Here is a 26,303-nt window from a genome sequence, read left to right on the forward strand (position 1 = left end):
TGGAAGGGTAGAAAGAGAGAGAGAGAGAGAGATTTTCTTCTTCCGAGAGCGTTTCTTTCCTCAATTTTTCACCATCGAACGCTACATGTTACAGATCATCGTATCTTTCATTCGAAACACGTCAATTTCTTAACAACATTTAAATAAACCGTTTTATCTGGTTGATAGTAATAACTGCTCTTGATATTTCCGTGGGAGCGTAGGAAGAAAACCATAATTTGATAAAGATTCGTAACACGTTGCGGATTCAAAGGCACTTGCACGTGAGCGAAATAGAAAGTGCGGCTCGTATTTGCACACTTTTCAGTCACACAGTACCGTTTCGTTTTGTGAAACGTCCGAATGCTGGAATGTCGAAAATTTGTTTGATACGCAAATAAACGCTTTTCCTCGGGAAAGTTTCAGATCAGAAATTACGTCTGACGTTGAACGGTGTTTGTCGGGCATTGTCGCAATCAGGCGTTTCGGTGAAAGCTCATTTTTGGAACTCTGTAAATTTTGCCACGCGTTATTTTTTCTTCTTCTTCATTTGCAATTTTTTATCACACATTCACAGTATTTGCCGTCGTATTCTGAACCTTAATGTTTCTCGAGCAAAGAAGTTTTCATGTCTGACGTTGAACGGTGTCTGTCGGGCATTGTCGCAATTAGGCGTTTCGGCGAAAGTCCATTTCAGGAACTCTGCAATTTTTTCTTTTTTCTTTTAATTTGCAATTTTTCAATGCACACTCACAGTATTTGCCGTCGTATTCTGAACCTTAATATTTCTCGAGCAAAGAAGTGTTTAGATGATACAGTTTGAAAGAGTTAGGCTTGTTTCGCCGAAAATCAGATTTTGAAGGTAATATTTGTCTTTAACACCAGGTACGTGATATTAGAGAAATGTTCAACTGGCTACTTTGAATTGTCTGTGAAACATTAGGTTAAATGGAAAAAAGTGCAATTTCTGAGAAATTCCTACTGAAATGCAAAACACCAAATAAGTGCCCTTGATTAGAGCCGCTCAAACGTTGCGAATATGCAAATAAACAGAGTGCAAAAGGAGTTGCCCTATCTGAAGAATTTTCACAGACGAATTCTCTTAAAAGCATTTTAACCTAAATTACCAGATAACGTTGTTACCAGTTTTACTGGCACCATAGAGATTGTCCACATTCCATTGTACCAAGTGTACAAGTCAATTCGGTGCCATTCTTCACAAACTTCAACGTTTATTTACGAAAAAATCGAACACAATTTCAACGCTCGAAATAATTTCCATTATTTTCGATGACATTTTTCTATCGAATAAGCAACTTTCAGTCGAGATTTTCAGTCTGCAAGTCGTTTTCCATGAAGTGGGAAAAGGCGTCGAACTTATTTGTATTCCCACTAATATTCGGACACTCTTTAGAACAGTATAACTTTTTTTTAAATCGAACCTAACGGCTTGAGTTTTCTTCAGAAGTTAGAAGTATTAGTATACTAGACGACGTGTAGAAAAATTTTGGAAAAAATTGCAATTTCCGGAGATCGCGTGGAAAATTGTAGAGGTTACATTTAGCAACTTTTTAATTCGAAAATTTGAAGAAAATGAAAATTAATGAAAATTTTGAAAAATACGTTTTGTAGATTTATGTCAATCATACGCATGCTGAAAATTTCATCGAAATCGGTTAACATTGCTATGAGCTGCAGAACTGTTAAAAATTGTGAAAATCATTGTTTTTCACGACTTTCGGTCTATAACTGTGATAAATCTGAAGATTCCTACATCTTTCGATGCCTGTCGCTTGTTTCTTCATCGACCGACTTTCATGAAACTTTCAGCACGCGTATAATTGACGTAAATCTACAAAACGTATGTTTCAAATTTTCGTTACAAGCTCAGGTGAAAAAGTTGTAAACAAGGACCTTTCCAATTTTCTTCGCGATTCCCATAAATTGCAATATGTTCCAAAAATTTTATACAAGTCATCTAGTATACTAATCCTAACTTCTCAAAAATACTCAAGTCGTTTGATCCAATTTAGAAAAAGTTATACTGTTCTAAAGAGTGTCCGAACATTAGTAAGAGTCACTGTAACAAGCTTTAGCAAGCTTCTACGAGGATAGTTTTCGTTATTTTTACGTTGAAGCGAATCTCGGTAATTATGCCAATATCACCGAAGCAATCAATAACTCGATAAAACTCTTTTTGAACTTTTTTAATTAACATTAGTCGTCATTCTCCTATATTTTTCTGTATTTTATTAAATTTGTTCATTTGTATGCTCGTTTTCTAACAAGAATGCGTGTATCGATTGTGAACAGCACGACGATATGAAAAAGAAACGTACACGCCACATTCTGCATATCGAAATCGCGCAAAAAGGTCTTCGTGTTCCGTTGAAAATAACGATAGGGAAGGGAACGACGTGTTTTATCTACGCCGCCGATTATCATAATGATGAGATAGTAACATGGTGATCGTTTCCATGATCAATTGTCCCTCGTTGGCAAAATGCAGAAAAGAGGAAAGAAAAGAAGAAGCATAATTGCGAAGAAAAGCTCCTTTATTGATATGAAGCATGGCGTCATTTGTAGTTGCACGAAGAATCGAGGCGTTAAATTTCACTTTAAATTTAGTTATCTGTTTTCGCTTTTAGTTTACATAAATCAGGTCATCCTTATTTATAGTGATTTTAATAGAACAGAAGAAAAACACAAAGGAGAAAATGTGGTATTTCCGGTTTCGGTGTTGCGCATTTAAATATTCCTACAGTGTAACCAATTTAGGAGTATTTGCAATGTAATATTGGTTATAGATAATAGTTTCTATCTAAAAATATCACAGTCTAGTTTTTAACTGTGTAAACGTTCCTCTTTATGTTATAAATAACGAAACTGTTGCTAGTACCGTGCAAAATGGCGCGAAATTTCCTTTGTCCCGGCAAATCAGTTTTCCCAAACTTTTTAGCAAATACGAAATTTACAAATTTGAGAAATCGATGCGATACGACGTCGAAGATTTTTTAATACGATTAACTATTACAGTACGTTATTAATATTTTTATAAATATTCGTCTACGAAAGTTAGCTACGCTGTTTTCGTTAAACAGAATTATTAAGAATCGATGCAGGATTTTTGAGACACGCTGTCGAACCAAATGGAAATTTCTGAAAATGTGTCTAAAGGAAAATGTAATCCTCGTCTTACGTAATCGGTGAACGAGCATTCTCCGTAACCTGAGGTATAAGTTTTAGCGTAACGTTTATACCAATTTTTTGGTATCCAAATTCTAAACTTAAAGAACAAATTTAAACGCTTTTGGAATAATGGAGAAGGCGCGTTTTCAACATTTTCAACTTTAGTTTGAAACGCGTACTCGCTTAAAATCAGTAATTAATTCGTTTCGTATTGAAAATCGAAAATAAACGATTGAGGAAATTCGAGATAATTTAGACTAACTAAAATTTTCCAAGAAAAAAATGCCTTCTAGAAAAATGCCTGGAAAAAATAGAGTGCGGAATATTTCAAAATTTAACATTCTGCGTGTAATAATAAAATTAGCAATTAATTTGTTTCACATTGCAAATCGAAGGTAAATCGATTTCCAATTGAGGAGATTCGAGATAAGTTAAACTGACTGTAAGATTTACCATTTTGTCTCACGATACTTAGACGAAAATTTTCCTAAAATAACCCGCCTCTCGGTAACACGTGCAATCACTACGATAACCATAGATCACGGAATATTTCCGAAATTCGACTTTCCGCAAAAAAAAAAAAAAAGAGAAAATCCGAATTCACTCTCGCGAAGAGGGAAATTCGCGAATTCGCCGTGTTGAAAGCCTTAATATTTTCGTGGAAACATCGGCGAAGAATCACGTTCAATAATTGTGCATCGTGACCTAGAAGAGTGAAGAGCGGCGTTCTCGAGGCTCCCACACATCCGCGGAAAGCTGCGTGACTAAATTTACTTTTCCTCTGATTCGTCCTACCGAAATGTCTCGGTAATTTATCATGCGCACGCTCAATCACTGCTACAATACCACCTAAGCTCCCTTATTATTTCCCTTTTTTTCCGCTGAAACGAGAAACGATGAATAGCAGTGGCGCGCAGCGAAACGGTTCTTCTCCTCTCTCTCTACCCCGCGGAATTTCATGGTGGACCAGCGTTGTGGAACATCGTTTCGGGTACTTTTGTTCCAGTTTATTCTCCAGGCCGCACAGGCTCTTGTGCTTCCGCACAAAGAGACAGGAAGAGAGAGAGAGAGAAGAGTTCGAAGCAAACTGTTGCTCCGTGTTTTTATTCAAGCGTCGCAGGGACGTGGCGCGATCGCCCAGCTAACCACGAATCTCAGGGACCCGTTGCGAAAGAAAAAAGTTCCCCTTTGTATTAACAGCCGCGAGTCGCGACGCGGCAAGATTCAAGGGTTACACCGGAGGAGAGAGCCTGGCGGAGGCCAGCGGTTTATTGATCGGACACACTCCGCATGTTTGTAGAAAGTAGATAACGCGCCAGGTTTCTCGCGATTTGTCCGAGGAAACATCTCCTCCTCCGGCTCCTCCGCGTAACCTCGATCCTTCATCGAATTTCTAATCGCGTGAAATAACCGAGGCCTAAGCGAACACACGGGGGTTAACGTTTAAGCGCTTAAAGTTGTCGGGCAATTAGACACCACCACCACACACCGGGTGAGACTACTTATGCCCCACACGTGCCAGACTTGTCATTGTTCGTGATACCGTGTAATGGATCGGTGTTGTGATGAACGCATACTAACCTGTCGTTAGTATCGAAGGACGGTTGATCGAGTTCTATATATAAACCGTGTGCAGGCTGCGAGTAGAAATCAGCTCGAGGCTCTAAAGATGGCAATGCGCTGGGTGCAGATCTTTGAATCGAGCTCCCCTGTCATTTCTTCCCTTCTTCCATCTCTTCCTCTCTCTCTTTCTCGTGTATTTCTTTCTTAATATTTCCACGTGTTGTTCGATTCGTCGTCCTTCAATTTTTCATTGATAAATCCTCTTGGTTTATCGATTATTCAGCTTCGCTCCGGATTCCAGCGGGGCATATTTTCCAACCGTGGAACGAATAACTGCTGTTCTGTAATGCACCAGATCTAATTCGCTCGATGTTCGTTTCTTTGTGTAGGTCCGTGGAAATGAGAGCCGGAAAGCTTTCTACAACAGCCTGGCCTATTGGAAATTTATGTTTCGTACTCTATCACTATCCCATCAATGTCAGATCCAGTTCTAACGTCTGCTATTCGCCCATTCTTCTGAAAGGATACAGTTTCTTTGGAATAAATTTTTATTATCTTTGGAGTAAACCATTTATTAAATTCATATAGTTGTAATTGAAAGTACCCAAGTGTAATTTTAAATGAAGTTTTATCGTTGAATACGAGATATTTCAATAAACGCTTCGGTTAAATTTCCAGTTGTATCGCGATTTCTGGAACACCCTGTATATGATTGCAAAGAAGAACTTGCTCGAGAAGAAGTTTGATCGGTAACGGTAAATTTTGCAAAAACACAGAGCTTGGAAGTATTTCCTGCGCTTTCAGGTATTTCCCCTCAACCCTTTGAGGACGATAGGCTCATATGTGCGTTCACAAAATGCTACAAATGTAACGAATAACTGGGCTATTTTTAAGCAATAAAAATAGTTGGCTTTGCCATAAACTCGTGTACTTGTATTTAATACAAATAGAATTTTGAAACGATCCAGCTTGAAAAGAAATTGGAAGAGTGACCTAGTTATACGTTCGCAGTAATCAGTATCTCAATATGGTATGTAGTCCTCCGTCCGCAAAGGGCTGAATCATGTACACTCCCGTTCGTAAGATTAGGACGCTTACTGGACGCGAAGCAAACCTAAACAGTCGTTGCAATATTATTAATATCCTGAAAAAATGATTCAATCTGGAATCTCATAGTACAATGTGTATGCACGATAAAACATCTAAATATCTGTTTCTATTTAAGGTGCCATCATAAAGATAAGATCTTAATAGGGTGTCGTTGATTATGTCACATCAAACATTAACGTGAAATTGAGTTCGTTGCGGATCGTTAAACTTGTCTCAGCAATTGCTTTCGTGTGATGTAAAAAAAATTGTAGCTACCAATTTAAAAAGACATTCACGGTTACGTCATTGCGCGAAAATCATTGCAAATTAAAAAAATCTATGCAAGCCATCGTATTGTGTATAAAAAATAACGAAACTATGTCCTCTTCAATTTTTCTTACAAATCTACCATTTACGAGAAAATAAATTTCTGCTGATATATGATATCAACTTTGGCGCAGAAGTATGATTTTAATCCTGTAATATTTTCTGCGCAAAGATAATAGGTGTCCTGATACTTATCGACGACAGTGTAAGCATCGTTTAATTTTATGCAGTAATTCTTTTGCATTGACGTAGAATTTTATAAAACAAAAGTGATACTTGTATCTTTTTAGATAATTTCAAAGGTAACTTTATTTTTATGCAATAAAACATCCTACTTTTTTTTAAACACACGTTGTTTATATCTTTTTAAATAAAAAAGGGTTCTTAGAAGGTAGCTTATGGTCGCAAGCGAAAATTATTGAAAATAAATTTTTTCCCAATAATAAGAGGTATGTGTAACTTACTTGAATGGATAGTATCGTGTTTTTTAAGCCTTTGTAACTGTTTTGCAAAATCTTCCATGTAATTTTACATGCAGCAATTAAACGAGGTTATATCCAGAGATTTCACTAATCTAGGGAATAATCCTGCGCGATCAATTCTACAGCTACTTTAACGCACGATTGCGTAATCTTAAGTTAATAAAAGTTACTAAAAAGAAAAATGAAATTGACATGACAATTATTAAGAAAAGTAAAATAATAATATTTTCTTACTTATTTAGTTATTTTTCTTGTGCGAGACTCTATCCAAAACCTCTCTATTCTTGTTTCACAAATACATTAATTTGTGTATGTGTGACGTTAAAATGAATCTGGTTTGAAACACCATATAAAAAACATGCTATTCCCCCGCGTTTAAATGAAATCGCGATAAAGTGTGCGTGACAAATTTCGTCGCCTGCCCTAACGTTATGGCAATTTCTCACCGAAAAGATTAGACGTTAGATGTCACGAGTAAGTCGACTGAACGATCGGATTATTACGCCATCAGAAATGCTTGCATGTGGAAAAGGCCATCAGTCTGGCAGTTACTTAGCTACATAACAATGTAGTGTCAGTGGCCTGTTAATGTATCGCGTGAATAACGTTTTCGTGCAATGTCGAGCACTGTCGCGACTCACGCGGTTTCCCTTCTTACATGTCGAAATTTGTGGTCTTGTTGCCACATTTTCGGTTCACACGAGACCTTGAGATCCGTTACAGTATTCGCGATATGCTCTTCGATTCGGATTTTTACCCCGCGTTCTTGCAAGTTATAAATCTTTCAACAAAAGCATCCTAGATAATATTGTTCCCAAAGTGTACGCTGAACGTGTGCCGTTCCTTCAGTTTGCACGCAGTTTATTACCCACACGAAGATGAAATCGTTCCATCTCGAGTTTTCCAAGTTTCATCACGTTTGTGCAAGGTCTCTATCAATTTTATCCGCTTCTCTGGTTTTCGACTAAATTTCCTGTAAAACTAGAAGGAATACTGATTCAAAATTTATGAAAGGTAACCTAACCTAACCTAACCTCAGAAATAAAGATATTTGTTTATAATAAATTACTTATGTGTATGTGTGTGTATATTTATATCTTCCTTCTTTAAACGTTTGGTTGGTCGTTTCTATAATTCTTGAAGAATTCGTTAATTTCATGGCTCGACTGTTATTGTTGCGTGTTTTGTAAATATAGCAATTCGCGTGACAACAGTTGTGTTCTCAAACGTTTTCGTGAATGAGATCGGTAAAAGGCTATAGTTTCGACGATTACTGGAGAAATATCATTCCAGCATTTATCTGACATGAAGAGAACCTTAAGTCACGCACCTAGGAGGATAGTGTTTAGGTAATAGTCACTTGGCAACCGTGATCGATTTGTTAGATTACACTTGTGCCTTGTCTTACCGATCGATTGTTTTGTGACGACATGGTGGCGAAATGTCATAACAGGGGCTAAATTGGTTAAACTGGGTGATAATAGCGGTTTCATATGGTCTCAAGGGTGTAGAGCACCTCCTAGATTAGATCATGATATTAACCTTAAATATAATGATCTAATCTAGAACGTGTTCTACACTTAATTCTGTCCTAGTTACCAATAAGATTAAATTAAATATAATGATTTAATCTAGAGGGTGATCTGTACTTAAGTAAATCTATCGTTGTTACCGATAAGAGGTCAAAACATGAACGGAGAAATTACTAGACGGAAATAAAAAGGGGGACGCTTAGCTGGACGTTGTATCAATTGAGTGTAATAGTGAGATAAATGAAAGGCAGTATAGTTTTACGATACGTGTTCGTTCGATTACTTTATAATTGAATTTACTGAGCTATTTATCTTGACTTGTTAGAGAAGTTCTAAACATCAAACAAATGTTCTTCTAGTTATTACTTCGTTGTGGAAGTTACTTTTTTAATCGATTGAACAGTTATCTGCTAACATAAAGTTACGTGATGTTATAATTTGTTAAGTAGTGTTTATTTATAACAAGTTTTGTTAATTTAATGAAATTAGATTTTTTTTAATTGCAGAATTGCAAGAAAGTCGAGTTCAAAGTATAAATGTATTTTTTTGAAATTTCGTAACACATTTTTTACTAAAAATACCACATTATTTTTCTTGACATAAAAATTCCTTGGAATAATTATAAGCTTTTACTGTGTTTTCATATTTAAACGATAATATTTAATTTGTACGACAATAATTTATAATTAGTATTAATTTAGTATTACAAGACAGCAGAAGCATTTTCCTTAACACAGAATCACGTGGTTTGAAAGAGTTAGCATGATGGTAATTCTTTTAAACTGCATTACCCTGGGGATGTATCAACCATGCGTCGACGACCAATGCGTAACGAATCGCTGTAAAATATTACAAGTATGTAGCCATATATGTACGTATTTCAACACACGTACACATACAAGCATTTTAACAAATTTTATAAATGATAAAAAAAATAAAATTAATTGCGCCTCCCTTGCATGCTCGTTTTCATTTGTCACAACATTAAATTCAGATTTAGCGAAGCAAACAGTTGCAATTACAATTCCGTGCGTCACGATTTAAAAATTGTTGCGCTTTCGACTGCCGTCTCTGTATGATAGAATTGCGGCACCCTTTTTATGTCATAGCACGCGACTCACTGCGTTGAACAATTTTAATCAATGATGTGATTTAATTGCCAACCGGTACAGAATATATGTATACAATTTACATAGTAATTAACCCATTTTTTCGCAACGTCAGATATAAAGGGTCAGATCTGACATTAATATGTTACCTATTGTTGGTATCAGTTAATTTGTTTTTGTAAGCGTACGTTAGAGTGGTCCTTATTTCTCGACGTCTGATTCTTTTCTGTCGCATCTTCCAGAATTGTGAACATTTTTAAAGTGAAACTATTTCGAAGTCTCCTTTATATCTTTTGTCATTTCACAAATTGAGGGACATTTTTCTAAAAAGTTTGTAGATATATTAAATCTGTTACAGAATTTCCTTAGTTTCCATAGAAATAAAATACCTAACCTAACTTTCTGTATATGCATATGTGTGTTAGTATAGAAGTATTGCAACTTTTTTTAACTTTATTTTCCGTGTTATATTGTTTAAAGCCTCGATTATATGCCAGTTTATATTGAAACATATTATTTCATCGAAAAGAGATAACCATAAACATACCATAAGTAACTGTAAAATTTGTGTATTCAGAAATGCAAAATAGGTAGAAGGATTTTGAAAAAATTTTAAATTTCGAGATCGTGCTATTACAAGACTGAGAACATTAATTCAGACTTGAATATATAAATTGGAGGAAAAGATACACAAATCGTATTGTTTTCTCACTATTCCGTAAAAATTTTTAACGGAACTTTCAAAACATAAATAGCTGTGGCTATCCATCTGGCACGGTGTAAAGCTGCCGAAATACGAAAAGAATTTTTTCAAGGAAAAGTTCGACCCAGAAAGATAATTATCAATTCGAACAATTCTGTATAATTTTCCTTTTGCTGTTTCTACTGTATATAAAGCAGAATATATTATGCAAGTAGAAATTCATTTTTATGTTCTGGAATTTTTCATATATATACAAGGTTTTCTAACCTCGATAAAAAATTAAATGTTTAACGTTTTATTATACACAATGTTTATTAATGTTTATTTATTTAATTTAGTTAATTTATTAATGTTTAACCAAGCTTTCTGAAATTTTTCAAAACGGAGTGTTTCACATACAGAAGGTTTAGAAATTCTTTTCTCGAATACAATTTCGAATGCACTGAATGAATTTTGCCCGGAAAGAACTTGGAAAATTTGCTAAATAGGCAACTGGATTTCAGACCACAGGTACTTTGTCTCACGTAGTCGTGTACAATAGTGCGGTTAGTTATACTGTAGAAGGCGCAGCATTACAATAAAATTCAAAGTACTTGGGTAAATTATTTAAAATTATACATCTAAGAAAATGTACTTAAAAAAAAGTAATATTCATTAAATCTTTTACAGTGGAGGAATGATGTTATGTTCGAAATATAATACTAGTCCCAGGTATTGAACCAGTTTAAAATTTCGCAGAATTAATTTTCTCGCCAAATATCACAATTCTAGAGGGTGTGACAAAAGATACTCGACATGAAATATTAACCCCTATAGTTAAAGATTAAAAATAATATCTAATTTTTATCACTTACAATTAGTATTAATTTCGTATTGAAAAATGTTGGAACTATTTTATTTAATCCCAAACTGCAGATTGTCCTAGTTTTGAGTTGCGTTCTTTCCCCCCAAAAAAAGATAAAAACAAAAGGATAAATGAGAATCAAGGGAAAATTCTCGAGGTTCCTTGCTAAAGGTTAAAAAGAGAAAAAATGAATGAAATTCGTCGTAATGCGGGGGATTGATTAATTGCTCTGTTTGTCTTAAGCTGCGTCTACATTAATTAACAAAACAATGTTCTGAAACAAATTTTTTTATAATTTGCTGTATAACATGAAAAATATGATTTAACATAATATTACACAAAATTTTTCTTTTTATAACATGTTTTATACTTTTTATTAAGTACTATTACTTTTCACGTTTGGTTTTATACGGTGAATAGAAAAGGGAGGCAAACACGAGAGAAAGTAATAGTAGTTAGTGGTTCGAGGGCTAGTGGAACTCGTTGCTTGAGCGTCCTTGATCAATTATGCCCGATCGAGTTAGATGCATTTCCCTCTAATTGGACCACCTACGTTTCCGGTTTACAGATGTTCGACGACATTATTTTCGCCTTTTTCGCCTTGGAGATGACAATCAAAATGGTCGCGATGGGCATATACGGCAAGGGAACCTACCTCGCAGACTCCTGGAACAGGTTGGACTTCTTTATAGTGGCGGCTGGGTGAGTGCTTGTTAATTATTTCTTGTTTCGGGGCTTGTCATGCGCACGGGGCACACTTCTTTGCTCGTAGATCGTGCCAAAACGGCACGATTTTAACCCTTAAAAGCAGCAGGTTCTTGTGGCGTGTTGTACTTACACATCGTGTCAGACGTTACTTAATATGTAAAATCTGTTCTTATGTGTTTTCTTTATTACATGGCTCATTTGAAACGAACGGAAAGGCAGGTATCGCTTTTCTCAAATTATTTTTATTTTCCAATATAATCCCCTTTAACATCTATGTACTTAGTTAGACCAGCAGTGTTCCAAAGCCATTATACCATCGCGAAACTCCGCTTTGTTAAGACCTGCAAAATATTCATCAACAGCTTTCTTAAGTTCCTCCTCTGATAAGCATTTCTTTGTACCAAGAAATTTCAAAGGCAATATAAATCGTATTTCGGCAAATTGAAGTACGACTTTTGATCCTTTGAAAAGTTTATATTCAAATTCGTTTGATGAGATGCAAAACGTAGAAGCACATTTATACAAATAACTGTGTATATGAATGTCCTATAGTTATTCATATGACAAATGGAGATCTCTGAAAAAGCGAAAAATTTCACAACTCTTACTGTTATTTGTACTGTATCCCTAGAACTTTTCAAATGATCCACGTATATATACAGGGATAGTTGGAGCTACAGAATGTGAATCGAAACGAAACTTGGTATGCCGTGTGAGTTTTATCAGAAAATAAATAGGATGTATCCGTTCTAAGGCAATTTCTGTTTTTGTATAGCCGTCGTTAGAGTCTCGCGAAAGTTTCCCTTAATTCAGTTGATGCTCTACGGTCATGGAGGCGGAAACGCGTTTTGCGGGAAGTTTCTCGCGAAATAAAGTTTCGTGAATTGAATGATGTCACGCGAATAAAGTTAATCGCAGGAGTTCTATAGAAGTACTTAGAAGTTTGATAAAATTGATAAGGCGTTAACGTGCTTTTTTTCAAATTTCACAATAAGTCGATTGTATTTAATAATATTACGTTAATTCTATTCCACGAGAAAAATAATTGTTAACATGATAAAATGTTCTTTTCTTTTCAATTATATTAGTATCGAATTATGTTCAAGTTTACATTGCTTTTTCTCGCATACCAGTGCATTATTATACTTTGTAAAAGTAACGAGAAAAATATTTATAATATTTTTACAGTTATACAAAGAGGGGATAGTTAGAAGAATGTATTATTGTACTGTTTAAGATTCGCCTAACTTTCTCTTAATTAAGTTAAAAAATACGATTTTCATATAGTTCAGATTATTATGAAAGATTAATGTTTAAATAGATTAGTCAAAATAACAGTGGAACAATTTGACTAATTATTTGGGAAGTGGTTTAAAGTAAAGCCAGACCAGGAAAACAGATCTACAGTTACTCCCAAAATTATTCTGACATTTTATAAGCTTGCCTTTCTAATGATGTATTTCGGTTAATTATAAAAGGATTGTGTGGTTGCTTTCTCGTTATGAAACGTCATTTATTGTACTTTAGGATTACGTATTGTTTGTTTAATGTATTTTCGCATATGACATTGTAATACGAATTAATCGAAATTGTGTCTAATTGTTATGTTGCACAAATATTCGGATAGCCAAAATTAATATTTTAAATATTCATAGCATAATATTTATATTACTTGTACTTATAATATTTCAAATATTACGAATATTTTTCGGAGTAACTGTATTTCTTAATATTGACCTAGTTAATGTACATACATATTTGCATTTTTGCAAAAATCATATGCAAATATTTTCATTTACAAATTAATATGTTCGTCGAAAGATACACGTGCTCAAAAATGTAGTTTAAATATTTCAAGAATTTATCAAAAAATAGAAAAAATTAGTATACAAGATGTTCGATATTTCACCTATTTAAACATAATCTTTACCTTTGTATTATAAGTAAAAAGATTACAGCAAGACGATTTCAATTACATTGTTCCGTCGATGATTTCAAACATGTATAATAAATTTTTACGAATAAATCTTAACAAACATTTGATGTGAGAGTGAAAGAAATTCTATTCAATTTTGTTACAGTGCTCTGGAATACTGTTTGAACGTGGAAAACATGAATTTATCGGCGATAAGGACAATAAGAGTCCTGAGACCTCTACGTGCCATCAATAGAATTCCAAGTAAGTGCAAAAACAACTTTAAGGTTTCATACATTGAAAACTGCTGACTTCTCTGCTTTCGTGGTAAATAATTCTACTATATACATGCACATACTTGAACGAACCAACATGTACATAAACTATACACTTCAGTTATAGAAGAAATTTTCAATTAAACAAAATCTATCGAATACATAAACTTTTTGTTATATAAGAAAAATAATATATACGGTCGAGTTGCAATTCATGAATTCACCAAAGGTAAAGCGGTTTTTCGTTTAAAAATAAATCGATGAAAGAATAGATCAAATTTGACTGTATAAAGTTTTGTCTTTGAGAACATTGATTTTTGTTGGAAATGGGTACAGTTGAATAGAAAGTGGCATTTAACCTAACCCAAATTGTCAGACGTAATCGTTTTCTTTTATTTATGGAGCACTATTTAAAATAAACGCTTTCCCTTTGGATCACTTTTAAATCCCAAAGAAGAAATAGGATTATTTCATTTTCAAATTATTTTTCACACATTTTTAGCGATTTTTAACATAATTTGCAACACTCGAATAACATTTTATATTACTTCCAACATCAATATGTTTATAAATGCCAATGGAATAAGAAGTAACGAGATGTAAAGAGATATTACATAGCAAATGACATTCAATTGAACGCATACTTTATCGATCGTCGATATCGATTTTCACTATAACTAATTCTTTACGAAAAAATTTCATTAATTTAATACACTCTTAAGAATCATCTTATTTTTTATTTTACCATAAGCTATGCTTCACTCTGTACGATACTTCCAATTATATTATTCATACACTACATTCACGATTAATACTTCAATTAACCAATCAGCAGATGTTACTTTTCAACTTTACGAACTTGTTATTTAGCATTCGTTTAAAAATATTTACCGCGAATATGCAATTTCGATGACTCAACAACACGAACGTTTTTACCAATGGTATTCCACGCAGCCGTGGGTTTCTTTAAATAAAGTCGCGTGAAAAGGAGATTCAGCATACCCGTTCGTACTGAAACAGACGAAAATTTACATGTTTCCCAGAGAGTTCGCGACAATTACATCCTACACGTTATAAGGATGTATGTAGGTGCACGTGCGTTTATGAATGAACTTTGATCGATTTATTCCAGAGCGATCCATATGAACAAATAATGAGTGGATCAATTTATAGCCGGGACACACCGTATTTAAGTTCTCCGTCTAGAACATCCTTTGCTTTTTACCGGTCGAGTTTCGTATTTTTACACTTCGAGTACACTTCTCTTCCTGCTGCGGCATCCGGATGACATTATTTTTCCCCTCGCTACGTAAATAGAAGAATCCTTTATTTATAGTACGTAAGCAGAGGAGATTTTAACGAGGCTTAAAGCGTTGCGGTCGTCACATTTCCTCCCCCTCCCCCCCTAACAGGTATGCGGATACTGGTGATGCTTTTACTCGACACTCTTCCTATGCTGGGTAACGTGCTGCTGCTCTGCTTCTTCGTTTTCTTTATCTTCGGTATCGTCGGCGTTCAACTATGGGAGGGTATACTGCGTCAACGGTGTTTCCTGAAGGCTCTACCCAACGTGAAATATCCTGAGTAAGTTAAATCAATGATATGTGTTTTATCTTTATTTATTTATTTATTTATTTATTTATTTTATTTTTTTGCTTCTCTACGTACCTTTCTATAAGACGAGAAGTTCGTCTGGTATGATTATTATTACGCTTAAACTTGCATCGATTCCGCATCCCTCCCCTCTTTGCTCATCTTTGTTTTGTTACTATCTGCATCTCTCTTTTTCATCCGCTTCATGCTCGCTACGTAACCCAGCGAGTCAACGTTAACACGCGTAACGCTAGGCTGCATTGCGTTGAGATAAACGTCAACCATACTCTATTTCCAGAAGATGGTGCAATACACGGACACGCGACTGGATAAGTATTCACTCAGCTAACGAACGCGCACACGTGCATTCGAAATTGCTCGCAACGAATCGCCCTTTCGTTTTGTTTTATATACATACATTCCAAATACTTTCTTCTCATCTGTTTGCCTTTTACGAATGTAATTTTGAATGCTCTCTAATTAGTCGAGTTATAGACTATCTCGTTATACCATCATATGTAGATCCTTCTTTTTTTTTTCTCCTTCGTTTTCTGTAAATATTTTCAATATAAAGTCGATTATTTTATGTCAGTTCTGGTGTAGTATCATAAATTTTCAGTTCGAATTGAGAATAAGGTAATCGATGAACAAACACTTGTGAACATTTTTCTTCGACCTTGTTTTATTTTGGGTTAAATAGCGTCGCATATACGTTACGGAATTTTCGTGACCGGTGTCCCACTTTAGAGAGAACTGTGAGATTTTCGAGAAGAATTTCGGCACTTCCGCGTTTGATGCACAGGAACGGTCATGTTCGTTATCAGATATACATTCACTGGTTATTTTCACATGGCACACTTCAAACATTCGCAAGGAGGACATTCCAGTGTTAAGGGCGAATTTTATTGTCTTCCAAGCAGGGTGAATACATATAGAACATTTGCAATAGTTACGTAACTGTCATACGTTTCTAACATCATCCACAGCGTAATTCTTTTATAACAAAGCATATTTAACCATCTCTTAATTGCGTTCAATTTTGATCTTATACGTATTAATTGTCTACTAAGACTTCACTTTTCACCCATAAAGAAAAAGAAAAATAGGTAGACGCGTAGGTACACCGATTGTATGTCCTTAAAAAAATATTCATGTGAGATTCCTTCATGCAGTATGTTGAAATGCATGGCGAAATAGTTCACGTTGTCGTCGTAAGGTATCGCTTCGAGTGAAATGAAGATTCTTTTTCTCTTATGGTATATACATATGTACCTATCTGCTTTTCTTTATGCCTCTGTATTCTCTCCATTTAATTCTTATTCATGGACGTTCCGATACCTATAAAAATCGTGTAGTTCAGAACATTTGACCTGTTATCGTATTCGCGAAAATGCTGAAAAATGTTGATTGAAAGTGTCCTGGAAAAAAAGTTACGGTTCGTAATATATTTCGTGCATGACGTCCATCCATAAAACACGACTCATTTGTTCATACGATATAATGTAGCTAGACGAGGAACAGGGAGAATTGTTAATGAATGCGGACTATTTAAAGGAAACTCAACACACATTCAAAGGTTTCACGTTTGCTGAGGTTGTAGTTAAATGTTTTATAACAGTTTTCTCATGTTTAAACAGTCTCTATATTGACCCATTTTACGCGTAGCATTAGTGGTGTATACGGGGTGGTGAAAAAAGGCGAGACAACACATTGGGAAGATATTTACCTACTCATCGAGACGAAAATTAGGCATTCTTTGAATTTTTTTCCAATAAATATGTATCGAAGATTATTTATCATCACAATGAATTCTTTTTAGTGGAATATTTCATTCGGATAACAATTATTAGTACTTATATGTATATGCGAATAACTTATGTATACAAATTAATTATTGTAAAACTATTCGAAGAATCATGTGAGTGCCTGTTGATAATTATCACTTTCATTTATTTCTGTAAGAATGTTATGTGTATAATGTACCATATACATGTGATTATAATGAAACGTGACAAATGTACAATTTGATAAATATTTATTGAGTTCGTAATATACCTTGAATTTTAGTGTATTTAGAATAAATATTAAAACTGACAACGAAATCATTTTCTGAATAGCAGTTGTACTCGTTTCTTTGTGGCATGTAAATAAATTTTCATTTAAGAGAAATTTATTAAAATACGAGTTAAAATACGAGTATAGTATAAAAGTTTAATTAGAGTATTTAATTGTAGAAAAATAGCAATAGAACACTGGATACTCTAGTTTTCTTTTAGACGTACATACATATTTTACTGGAATACTGGCTCAAAAGATATTTTATCTCGGTTCGCTGGTGTCGACTACGGGACGTGTTAATGAATAAAGATCGAAAAATACTTTCTTTAGATTTATCATGCACTTTTCATTTATCGTAAATGTGTGTGACATGCCCTTGGTTCCTTACTTTCCTTTAACGACGATAGTTTTTAATTTGCTCGTCCAAAATCATGTCACGTGTTAACTCGTACATATACATGTAATACATTATATCCTTTAAACGTATCCATAAATATTTGGTTGCTATTTTCCAAATGAAAATATTTCATAATGCTTAAAAAAGTTACTTTCGAATTCATGTTCATTAAAAACTGTTTTTACTTTGACGAATAATTCATGCCTCCCAAGTTTGTCTTCATTTTCTTTCACCACTCTACTTACAGTACTTTTTTTTTGTTCGTAACTTTACTTTATTATGGCTGAAATTTTATCGCAGTAGATATTAAGAAGAATCTTCTAAACATGACAATTTAGGTGTACGTAGAAGAATAACATTGTTAAATTATAAGAAAAATGTTTTAAGTTAAACGGTTAACGAGATTTGTTGGCTTCTGTTTCAAATACCAGCAGCATCAAACTGGCAGAGACAAAAGACGAAGATCGATGAAACTATCTCGATCAACCGTTCTGTTTTATCTGTTCTTTGCCTCATAAATAAAAAAAAAAAAACAAGCTACTAGACATTAGACGTAAGTACATGACCCTAGGGGGCAGTGACAGGCTGTTGTTTCGCTGTTGCAGGTTACTCTCGGACGAGTACTCGGTTCGATCACGCATTTAGTAAGCTCTAGTAGAGAATAATGTGCTATGCATATATCTATATAAATATATAAATCTATATAAATCACATAATATGCATAGACGTGCATCCATGTGTGCATATATGTACATACATGCATATGTCACGTGCATACGTACCTATATATATATATTTATCTCTCTGTTTGTTCTTAATCACGGTACGAGTGTACAAATGTATTTCTAGTGTGTACCAACTCTAGAGCATGCAACCTTCTCCAGAGGTGAATAAAATACTATTTCGAATTTCATGGAAAATGTAGAAAAACGATGCTTGTACGAACGCTTTCGATTCAGCGAGATTAACGAGGTTAGAATTTACGTGAACATTTCTAAATTGGCCAATGAACGTGCGATCAAATAATTAGATAGAAACGATGTTAACGATGTTACAACAAATATACACATTACTTCGAAACTGTATTTTACCCGTCTCTACACCTCTAGTCTGCGTGTACCGCCGTTTTTTATACTCATGTCATAATCCGACACTGCGGTTACCGCAGTCTCCGACGATTGTGTATACTATATGTCGTTTGCAACGTATATACGCAGCTTGGAGCGTACGACACGAATGTGAACGGTCAAAACTTTTCTTGGAAATTACTATGTGTGTATACCTACATATATATATTTCGTACAGTGTCAAGATCGAATGTTTCTTTCGCGTCACAACGGAATTTCAACTTTCTCTCGATTTTTCCTTTTCGATGCACGAAAAATCGATGTTCTCTGTTCTCTCTTCGTCTCGATAGTCGCATTTACTCTCTTTTACGCCACACATCTCTACATCTTTCAACTTCCTCCCTCTCTTTCTCTCCTTCTCTAATATTTCTATCTCTTTTTCGATCTATCGCCTATCTTATCTATAGATCTCTCTATCTATTTTCCATTCCTTTTCCTCCCCCGTTTAATTAACACGATTCAACGATATCTCTGTACGACATCTATCTACGTTTCGTTATTATAGTTTATTTCGAAGAGATCTGCACGATGTCGCTCTCAGTCGCGTCTCTGAACTTGTTATTCACTCCAGAACGGCGGCCAGTTATTATCTTTCTCCGTGAACGTATTGCAAATCCCATTTATTTTCCTAACGCATTGTTCCCATCGTCCTCTATTCGCGCTGGTCGTTCAACCATCGAACAATAGCAAACGGTCGTGAGAGTGGGCTGAAGTTTATTTGAAAAGATCCAGTTCTGCTCGGAACGTCCGCGCCGTACATGGCAGTGGGTTCGATTATAATTTCGACGGCGAAACACCGTTACGGCATCTTTCACCGTGTTCGACTTTCTTTCGATCGGAGACGGCGAGCTAAGATACCGACTTCCCACAGCTCCAAATCCATCCCGGAGCTAATTAAACGCGCGATCTACTCGTCCGGCTTATTCCTCCCCGTTTACGTGGCAGCTATTTTGAATCGTTTATCGACTACTGCACCAACGTGTTACGTACTTTCGGCTTCTCGCCGCACCGACCTCTGCGTGATGGAGCTTTCTGAAGCTTTAGACGACGAGCAACCAATGCACGTACAACGTGTTCCATGTACGGCATGTTTCTTCAGGCTGCGTTTTCATTGGATGCGTAGTCGCACGTCAAACTTGACCGAGGTAGCAGCACGACGTAGTAGTATTACCTGCGCGTCTAATTGAATGCATTTAATCGCGTTAAGTAGCGTATTATAATAACGAAATTCTGCGTATATTTAGTTTCTTTGGAAAACAAAATATATATGAAATAACGAGAATTTTCTTTCGTTTTTTTTTCTTCTTCTCTTGATCAGTCTTAAAAAAATCCGTATTTTATTTTCTTAATTCGAGAAAAAAGTTTCCTTTACCTGTTGAACTATTTTCAGTTTACGTTATTTCCTAGGAAGGTATATCGAAGTTCTTATTTGATATCGTCGTGTATTCACGATAATTTTCCATCTGAAAAATTATGGAATATACCGTGTATATGAAAATCTTCGGAACTCCTGTGTATTTTACCGTTCATGCGGTATTTATACGATACAATTTATTCACCAGCCGATGTTTTCCATTGGTCAAATAAATTTTTCATTTTAACTGAATATTCGTAAATCTACTTGCTCAACAGTAGTAATTTATAAGTAACGAAATACTACAAAAATTCATATTTATGCAACACATAGTGTACGGTAATAATCCAAATGTATTTCAGACATACAATAATTTAGGAAATTGTTCATTAACAAAATATGATTTATAACCGGATAATTAATATGTTTCTCGGTTATAAACATTCTTTAGGTATACATACATATAATTGAAAATTTGTGAAGACGAGTTCATTTATTTTGCTCGCAGGAAAGTGGTTTACGAAAAAAACTTGAATTCGCTTGAGTAACGTTTTAATTGAAGCAGTGAATTTTCATTTTATTCAACGAAATTAATATACAGAGATTGAATTTTACTTTAAACTAACAGAGAAAAGGGGTCATCTTTCAGCATGAAAAATTATACTACGTAAAATAAGATGCGAGGTAAAAGTCTACCTATTGTTTTCATAATTATATCATATTTACTCTTCTCCTTATACGTGGAACTATGAAACTTCTGTAATGAGTTTACTTGTCTTGCTCGGCTAGAGGACAGTTTTAAACCACGTATATATATATATATTTACATTTTCCCGAGTTGACGAATTAATATCGATTATCGTAATAGTCATTTACAATGAAATACATCACCAATGCTTTTGATATTTCACTAAAGGCTACATTACTGTAATTCGAAAAAAATCCATTGAATGAATAAATAAATCTTTTTGCCCTGAGACCGTCAAGAGAGGCGGCCCGTCAGCGTTTATTCTCTTCCAATAAATTTCTCCGTTTAGAAAAAAAAAAAGATTATTCGCTATCATTTTAAGATACAATGTAAAAGTGTACATTGTAGCGATTCACATGTGATCAGCACGATCGTTCGACAGTGTACAATAATAGATAGCATTCGCACAATAACGCATTCAGTGCAACGACAGCTTTATTAGGAGCTTGATCACTTGTTATTTTCTTTCTTTTTCTTTTTTTTACTTTTGTTTCCTTTAATGAAAAGCACGTACAGCACTATTATGAACATATAATCAGCACATAACATAGCTGCGCCATGTCTTAGGACTTGAACATGTGTATTAGGGGTAGTCTAATGAGTATACATGCAATACGTGCTCCATTATTCATGCGAAATCATTCAATGCGTTACAGAAAGGATCAGTGTTTACAGAGGTATTTCTACTGGATGGCTTGGAAAATTTACTCTTCTTCTTCTTTTTATCGGATAATCTCAGAATTCATACGTTTCAACAATCTTTCTGGCATAACGAATTCAGCTTCTTCTTTTTTTATGGTAATATTTGATTTTATGCAGTTTTTAATCGTACGCACTCGACTTTTTTTTTTTTACCGTATAATCTCAGAATGTATACATTTGAAAAATTCTTCAATTTTTTCTTTTTATTATAGAAACATTTTCTATAAATTGAAAACGAAGTTTCTGTAAAAATCACATTTTTAGCCACAATTCGTGAATCAACGATAGGCATACTTACGTAGATTAATAATTTTCCAGATTTTTCTTCATCAGATAACTACAAAATCGCGAAGAAATTATTTTAGTTAAATAACGGAAAAGATTGATTACGCTAATTATTGTGTAACATTACACATATGGTAAGTAAAATAATTCTAGAATGTACTTCGGGTATATACATATATTTGTTCACGTTAAGAATTGCAAAATAGTAGAAGAAAAAGAATATTCTCAAAAATCCTGTTACGATTAGTATCGAGTCTTTCACTGGAAATACCTGCTTGAAGTGTTTTAAATGTTCGATCTTTCACGATAAATACCGTCGCTGAATTTCTATATTTTCACTTTGTTGAAGCAGAAATATGCGGTGATTTCATGCCGATATTTCACATACGTGATATTTCATACGATATATGAATATAACATTGTTAATAATTCGGCGTTAGGCGAGGGTCGAATAAATTCGAGAATTTCCAGTTTATCGTATCGCGTGATTTCGCATGGTGTTTTCCCTGATTTACTTGAGCGCGCGATATTGATCTAACTTCTGTGTACAGGATGCTCTAAAAGTGTCTCCACCCGAGGATGGAATACCGTTTCGTATCGAGTTTTGATACGATGATCGATGTTTAACCGCGTGTACTATACCTTTAATTCCTATAATTACGCTCAATCGTGTGTCGTGATATACCGACGGAATTTTGCTGTAAATTTCAAATTCGCTGTAAATACGCTCGGTATCGGTGTTGATTAATTTTGCATAAGTCGTGTAGAAACGATGTCGATTGGTTTCGATTCTGTGTACAGCGTTTGTTTTGCATATTTAGCTTCAGATGCAAATTACACCGATGATTAGATAGATAGCTGATCGGTAACTGAACGACGACTTTTTTCGTTCCCTACATATTATAATTTGTTTTTTTTTTTCAGTTTCTGCTTATTGTCAAATTTCAGAGAAATAATTTTCCTACGTTTGTTAAGTTCGATTTGCGCTACAAATCGGTTTTTGAAAAATTTGCACAATTTACGGTAAAAAGAAAGAAACTTTAGAGTGGTCGGTACTTTCCGACTGCAGATTACGCATTCTAAATGGAAAAGCATAAAACGAAATTAAACGAATGGTTATGGCACTTCCGATGGTTTCTGTTTCAAGTTTGAATGTCGATTAATTTTCTAATTCAATTGATCAAATGTCGTTTTCGCTATTTTATACGACGCAATTCTGTGCAGTTTTATATACAGGGTGGCGTGCAAATCGGTCACCGCGATATTTCAGCTGGTTCTGATAATTTAACGAAAGAACGTTTCGAAGTTCATCAGTACCAAACGAAGAATTTATTGGCGTAAGCGAAATTTTGAAAGTATCTTTCTCACGTAAAAACTTGGAGTTATTTGGTGTTTTTTGAATAATTTGCAGTTCTTGCAGTCTGCAGTCTGTTAAATATAGAAAGGCTGGCTTTGCTTCTATTGTAACGAAGCATAATTGAATCGAAAAAATCGTAGTGGAAAATTTTGCACAGTTTAACAAGCTAGCATCCTATAACACGACTTTTTCTCGCAAGTGCATTCGTGCTCTTGCAAAATCCAATTACAGTCTTTCCTTTTTCACGTAGATCGGCTCTTTGAAATTTTCCGCGTATAAAAGGTATTAGGTTACGAGGTTAGAAAAATCAATCTGACTCCGTGAGATATTTCAAATTTTGGATAACACGTATCCTTACATATTTTACGTTTCCTTGAAGCTGTAACGCCGGAGCTTTCGAACACTTTGAATAATTTGCATTTATTTATGCAAATGCTTCGGGAAGAAAGCTGTGCAGAAAAATAATACTTTTAGAGGTTACAAGAATTGGAGGAAGACATTGCAATATTAGAAGTGGACGTGTTAAGGTCAAACGAAGATCACTTCAATTTTCTTAAGTTTCTGCTATATTTCGTTGGATTATTAGTAATAATAATGCGTCAGCTAGTAAGCAAAAATGAATTGTGTTATGTATGAGAAACACTGCTATGTCAAAATAGTATAGTAGACTGATGCAATCCTGGTCTCTTTTTCTTAAATGCGCAACAGACTTTCTGTCGTGCCCTTACGGGGTTTTTCCTTCACTTCGACTGCGATTTTCGAAGCGTTGAGACGTCCTTCAGCGCCGAAGAAAATAAAATACGTTTAAGAGTATTCGCAGTGAACACCATTTATGTTAACCCGTTAATCCAATATATTTTTTCTCAGGACGATAGGGAGTTAACGAGTGAAATTTCATTGTACCAGTTTACGTATGACTTATCGAAGAATTTCGAAGCTTTCCTGAATTTCAGCATGAGAATCACTGTAAGCGACATCGCCTCGTGATTGATAATACTACCCGTTCTTTCCTTATTTTGTAAAAACAAAAATATATCACGTACCACTTAAGAGAATGTAAGTGATCTTCACCTGACCTTAGCGCCACCACTTAACAAACTCCTATTTGCATATTATTTACAATGTCTCTCACCTTCTAGAAGTAGATTTTTCTCTCTAGTGTACTTACCCAAAAAGATTTGCATTAATAGATTAAAACGAGTCACTATCTATAATCTTGAGCGTTTGATATAAATTACGGATTCGTGAAAATTGTGGAGGAATAGTAAAGAAAGAAAAAGATCTTTATTATCGCTTCAACTGAGTTTTGTAATGTTAAATAAACACATTGTTGATAATTATTATACGTTGAATATTCTCTTTCTCTTTGTCGCAGACGAAATATGTTAACACTAACAGAAACACGTGTGTTGGGTTATTTTTCTGAGTTTTGTAAAAAAGACACATTTTTGGAAATTAGTGTAATACCTACCGGTTCTTGGTAAAAGGTTAAACGTATAATTGTAGTTATTTTAAACATAAAGTTACAATTTTCAGTATTAACTTGTCTGAAAATTAGCGTTAAATGAGGAAAAGATAAGATATCGATAGATATACAGTTTAAAGATAGGTTAAAAATTAAAATCATCTATTATTGCGAGGGTGGATTGACAAGTAAGGTTTCCTGCCGCGTGGAGTCGCTAGTAGTGGGGACAGAAACTAGTTCTAACCTGTGCTCGGTAAGCCTATACTGTCTAATGCATAAGTAGTTGAAACGTGCGTAGTTTCAGTTTGCTGTATGACGGCATTGAATAATAATGTTCGTTAGTCATGAGTTCTACTTCCGAGTTACGTATAAAGGAATGATCAGTGATAGAATTTTTGGAACTAGAGAGTTACGCGCCAACCAGAATTCGCAGATATAAAAGCAATTTATGGCGATGGTTGTATGGATGTGAGAAATGTCCACTAGTTGGAAAATAAGAAACGAAATGTGTAGCACTAAATGGTGACTATGTTGAAAAATCAATTTGTAATTTCGAAGAAAAATAGACTTACTTTATCTCGATACCAGTTTCATTATTTTATCTTGTCTGAAACTTATTTTGAAGGATTAAATACTTTACTTATCGATCAACTCTCGTATATAACGATTAAAAATTGTATTTAAGTATCTATCCTATGCAAACTTTTTTACAAATTCTTTCACATACTTATTTAACAATAGAAAGTACATCTAATGTAAATAATTTAAAAAAAGGTTTCTTTTATAAAATGTAAATGTTCAAAAGATTAGCAAAAATATTGACCAAAGTCAGTGATTAGAGTACACCAACTATTACTAACAAAATTATGTTTGGCAAGCTACATTTATACCGAACAATATAAATTATTAGTTACGAGTGGTAAGTACCATACCGACCAAAAATATATTACTTATGATTCGGCTGTTGCCAAACTGTGTTGGCAGACTTCTAAAACTAAAATTCTGTTAATGTGAAACCACTCGCAAAGGACATAGAGGGGAAAGAAAATGATGAAGTTGCTGTTATGTAATACGTAAAATTTCCATCGATTTCTTTTTCTTTCTCGCGTTAAAATATGAAAGTTGAGTCATACACTTTCAGAAATAAGTTTGTAGAAATAATCGAAGAATATGCAAATACGAAATTCAAGTGCTGATATATTATCCATAGAATTTTATGTAAACAGAGAATACAATATTTTTCCACTATAAAATGTACATTATAAAAAGAAAAAAAAAACAAATTCATACTAAATGTTCACACTGATAAAAGAACAAGTTAAAAAATTATTCCATTCTCCAAGTTTCTTGAAAATAGACTTTCTTCGTAAATCTTAACTCGGAACTTGCGTCGAATTAGAACATAAATACGCCCGAAAACGACGAGATTTCTTGCAGACCTAAAAAACGGGACCAAACTGAAAATCACAAATCTACGATAAAGTCTTTTTTTTTCGAAAAGT

General features: G+C 34.4%; 1 protein-coding gene across 1 annotated transcript in view; it reads left to right on the top strand.

Annotated features, from left to right (window-relative positions):
• Positions 1–26,303, top strand: part of LOC108570154 (voltage-dependent T-type calcium channel subunit alpha-1G) — an 82,550-nt gene that overhangs the window by 7,997 nt on the left and 48,250 nt on the right. The window contains exons 2-5 of the mRNA XM_017931944.1: positions 8,905–9,016; positions 11,386–11,519; positions 13,607–13,704; positions 15,128–15,299. Of these exons, the coding sequence (XP_017787433.1) occupies positions 8,905–9,016; positions 11,386–11,519; positions 13,607–13,704; positions 15,128–15,299 (516 nt within the window). The remainder of the gene's footprint in view (positions 1–8,904; positions 9,017–11,385; positions 11,520–13,606; positions 13,705–15,127; positions 15,300–26,303) is intronic.

This window comes from Habropoda laboriosa, unplaced genomic scaffold (assembly GCF_001263275.1).
Source record: "Habropoda laboriosa isolate 0110345459 unplaced genomic scaffold, ASM126327v1 scaffold80, whole genome shotgun sequence".
In the NCBI taxonomy this organism is placed as follows: Eukaryota; Metazoa; Arthropoda; class Insecta; order Hymenoptera; family Apidae; genus Habropoda; species Habropoda laboriosa.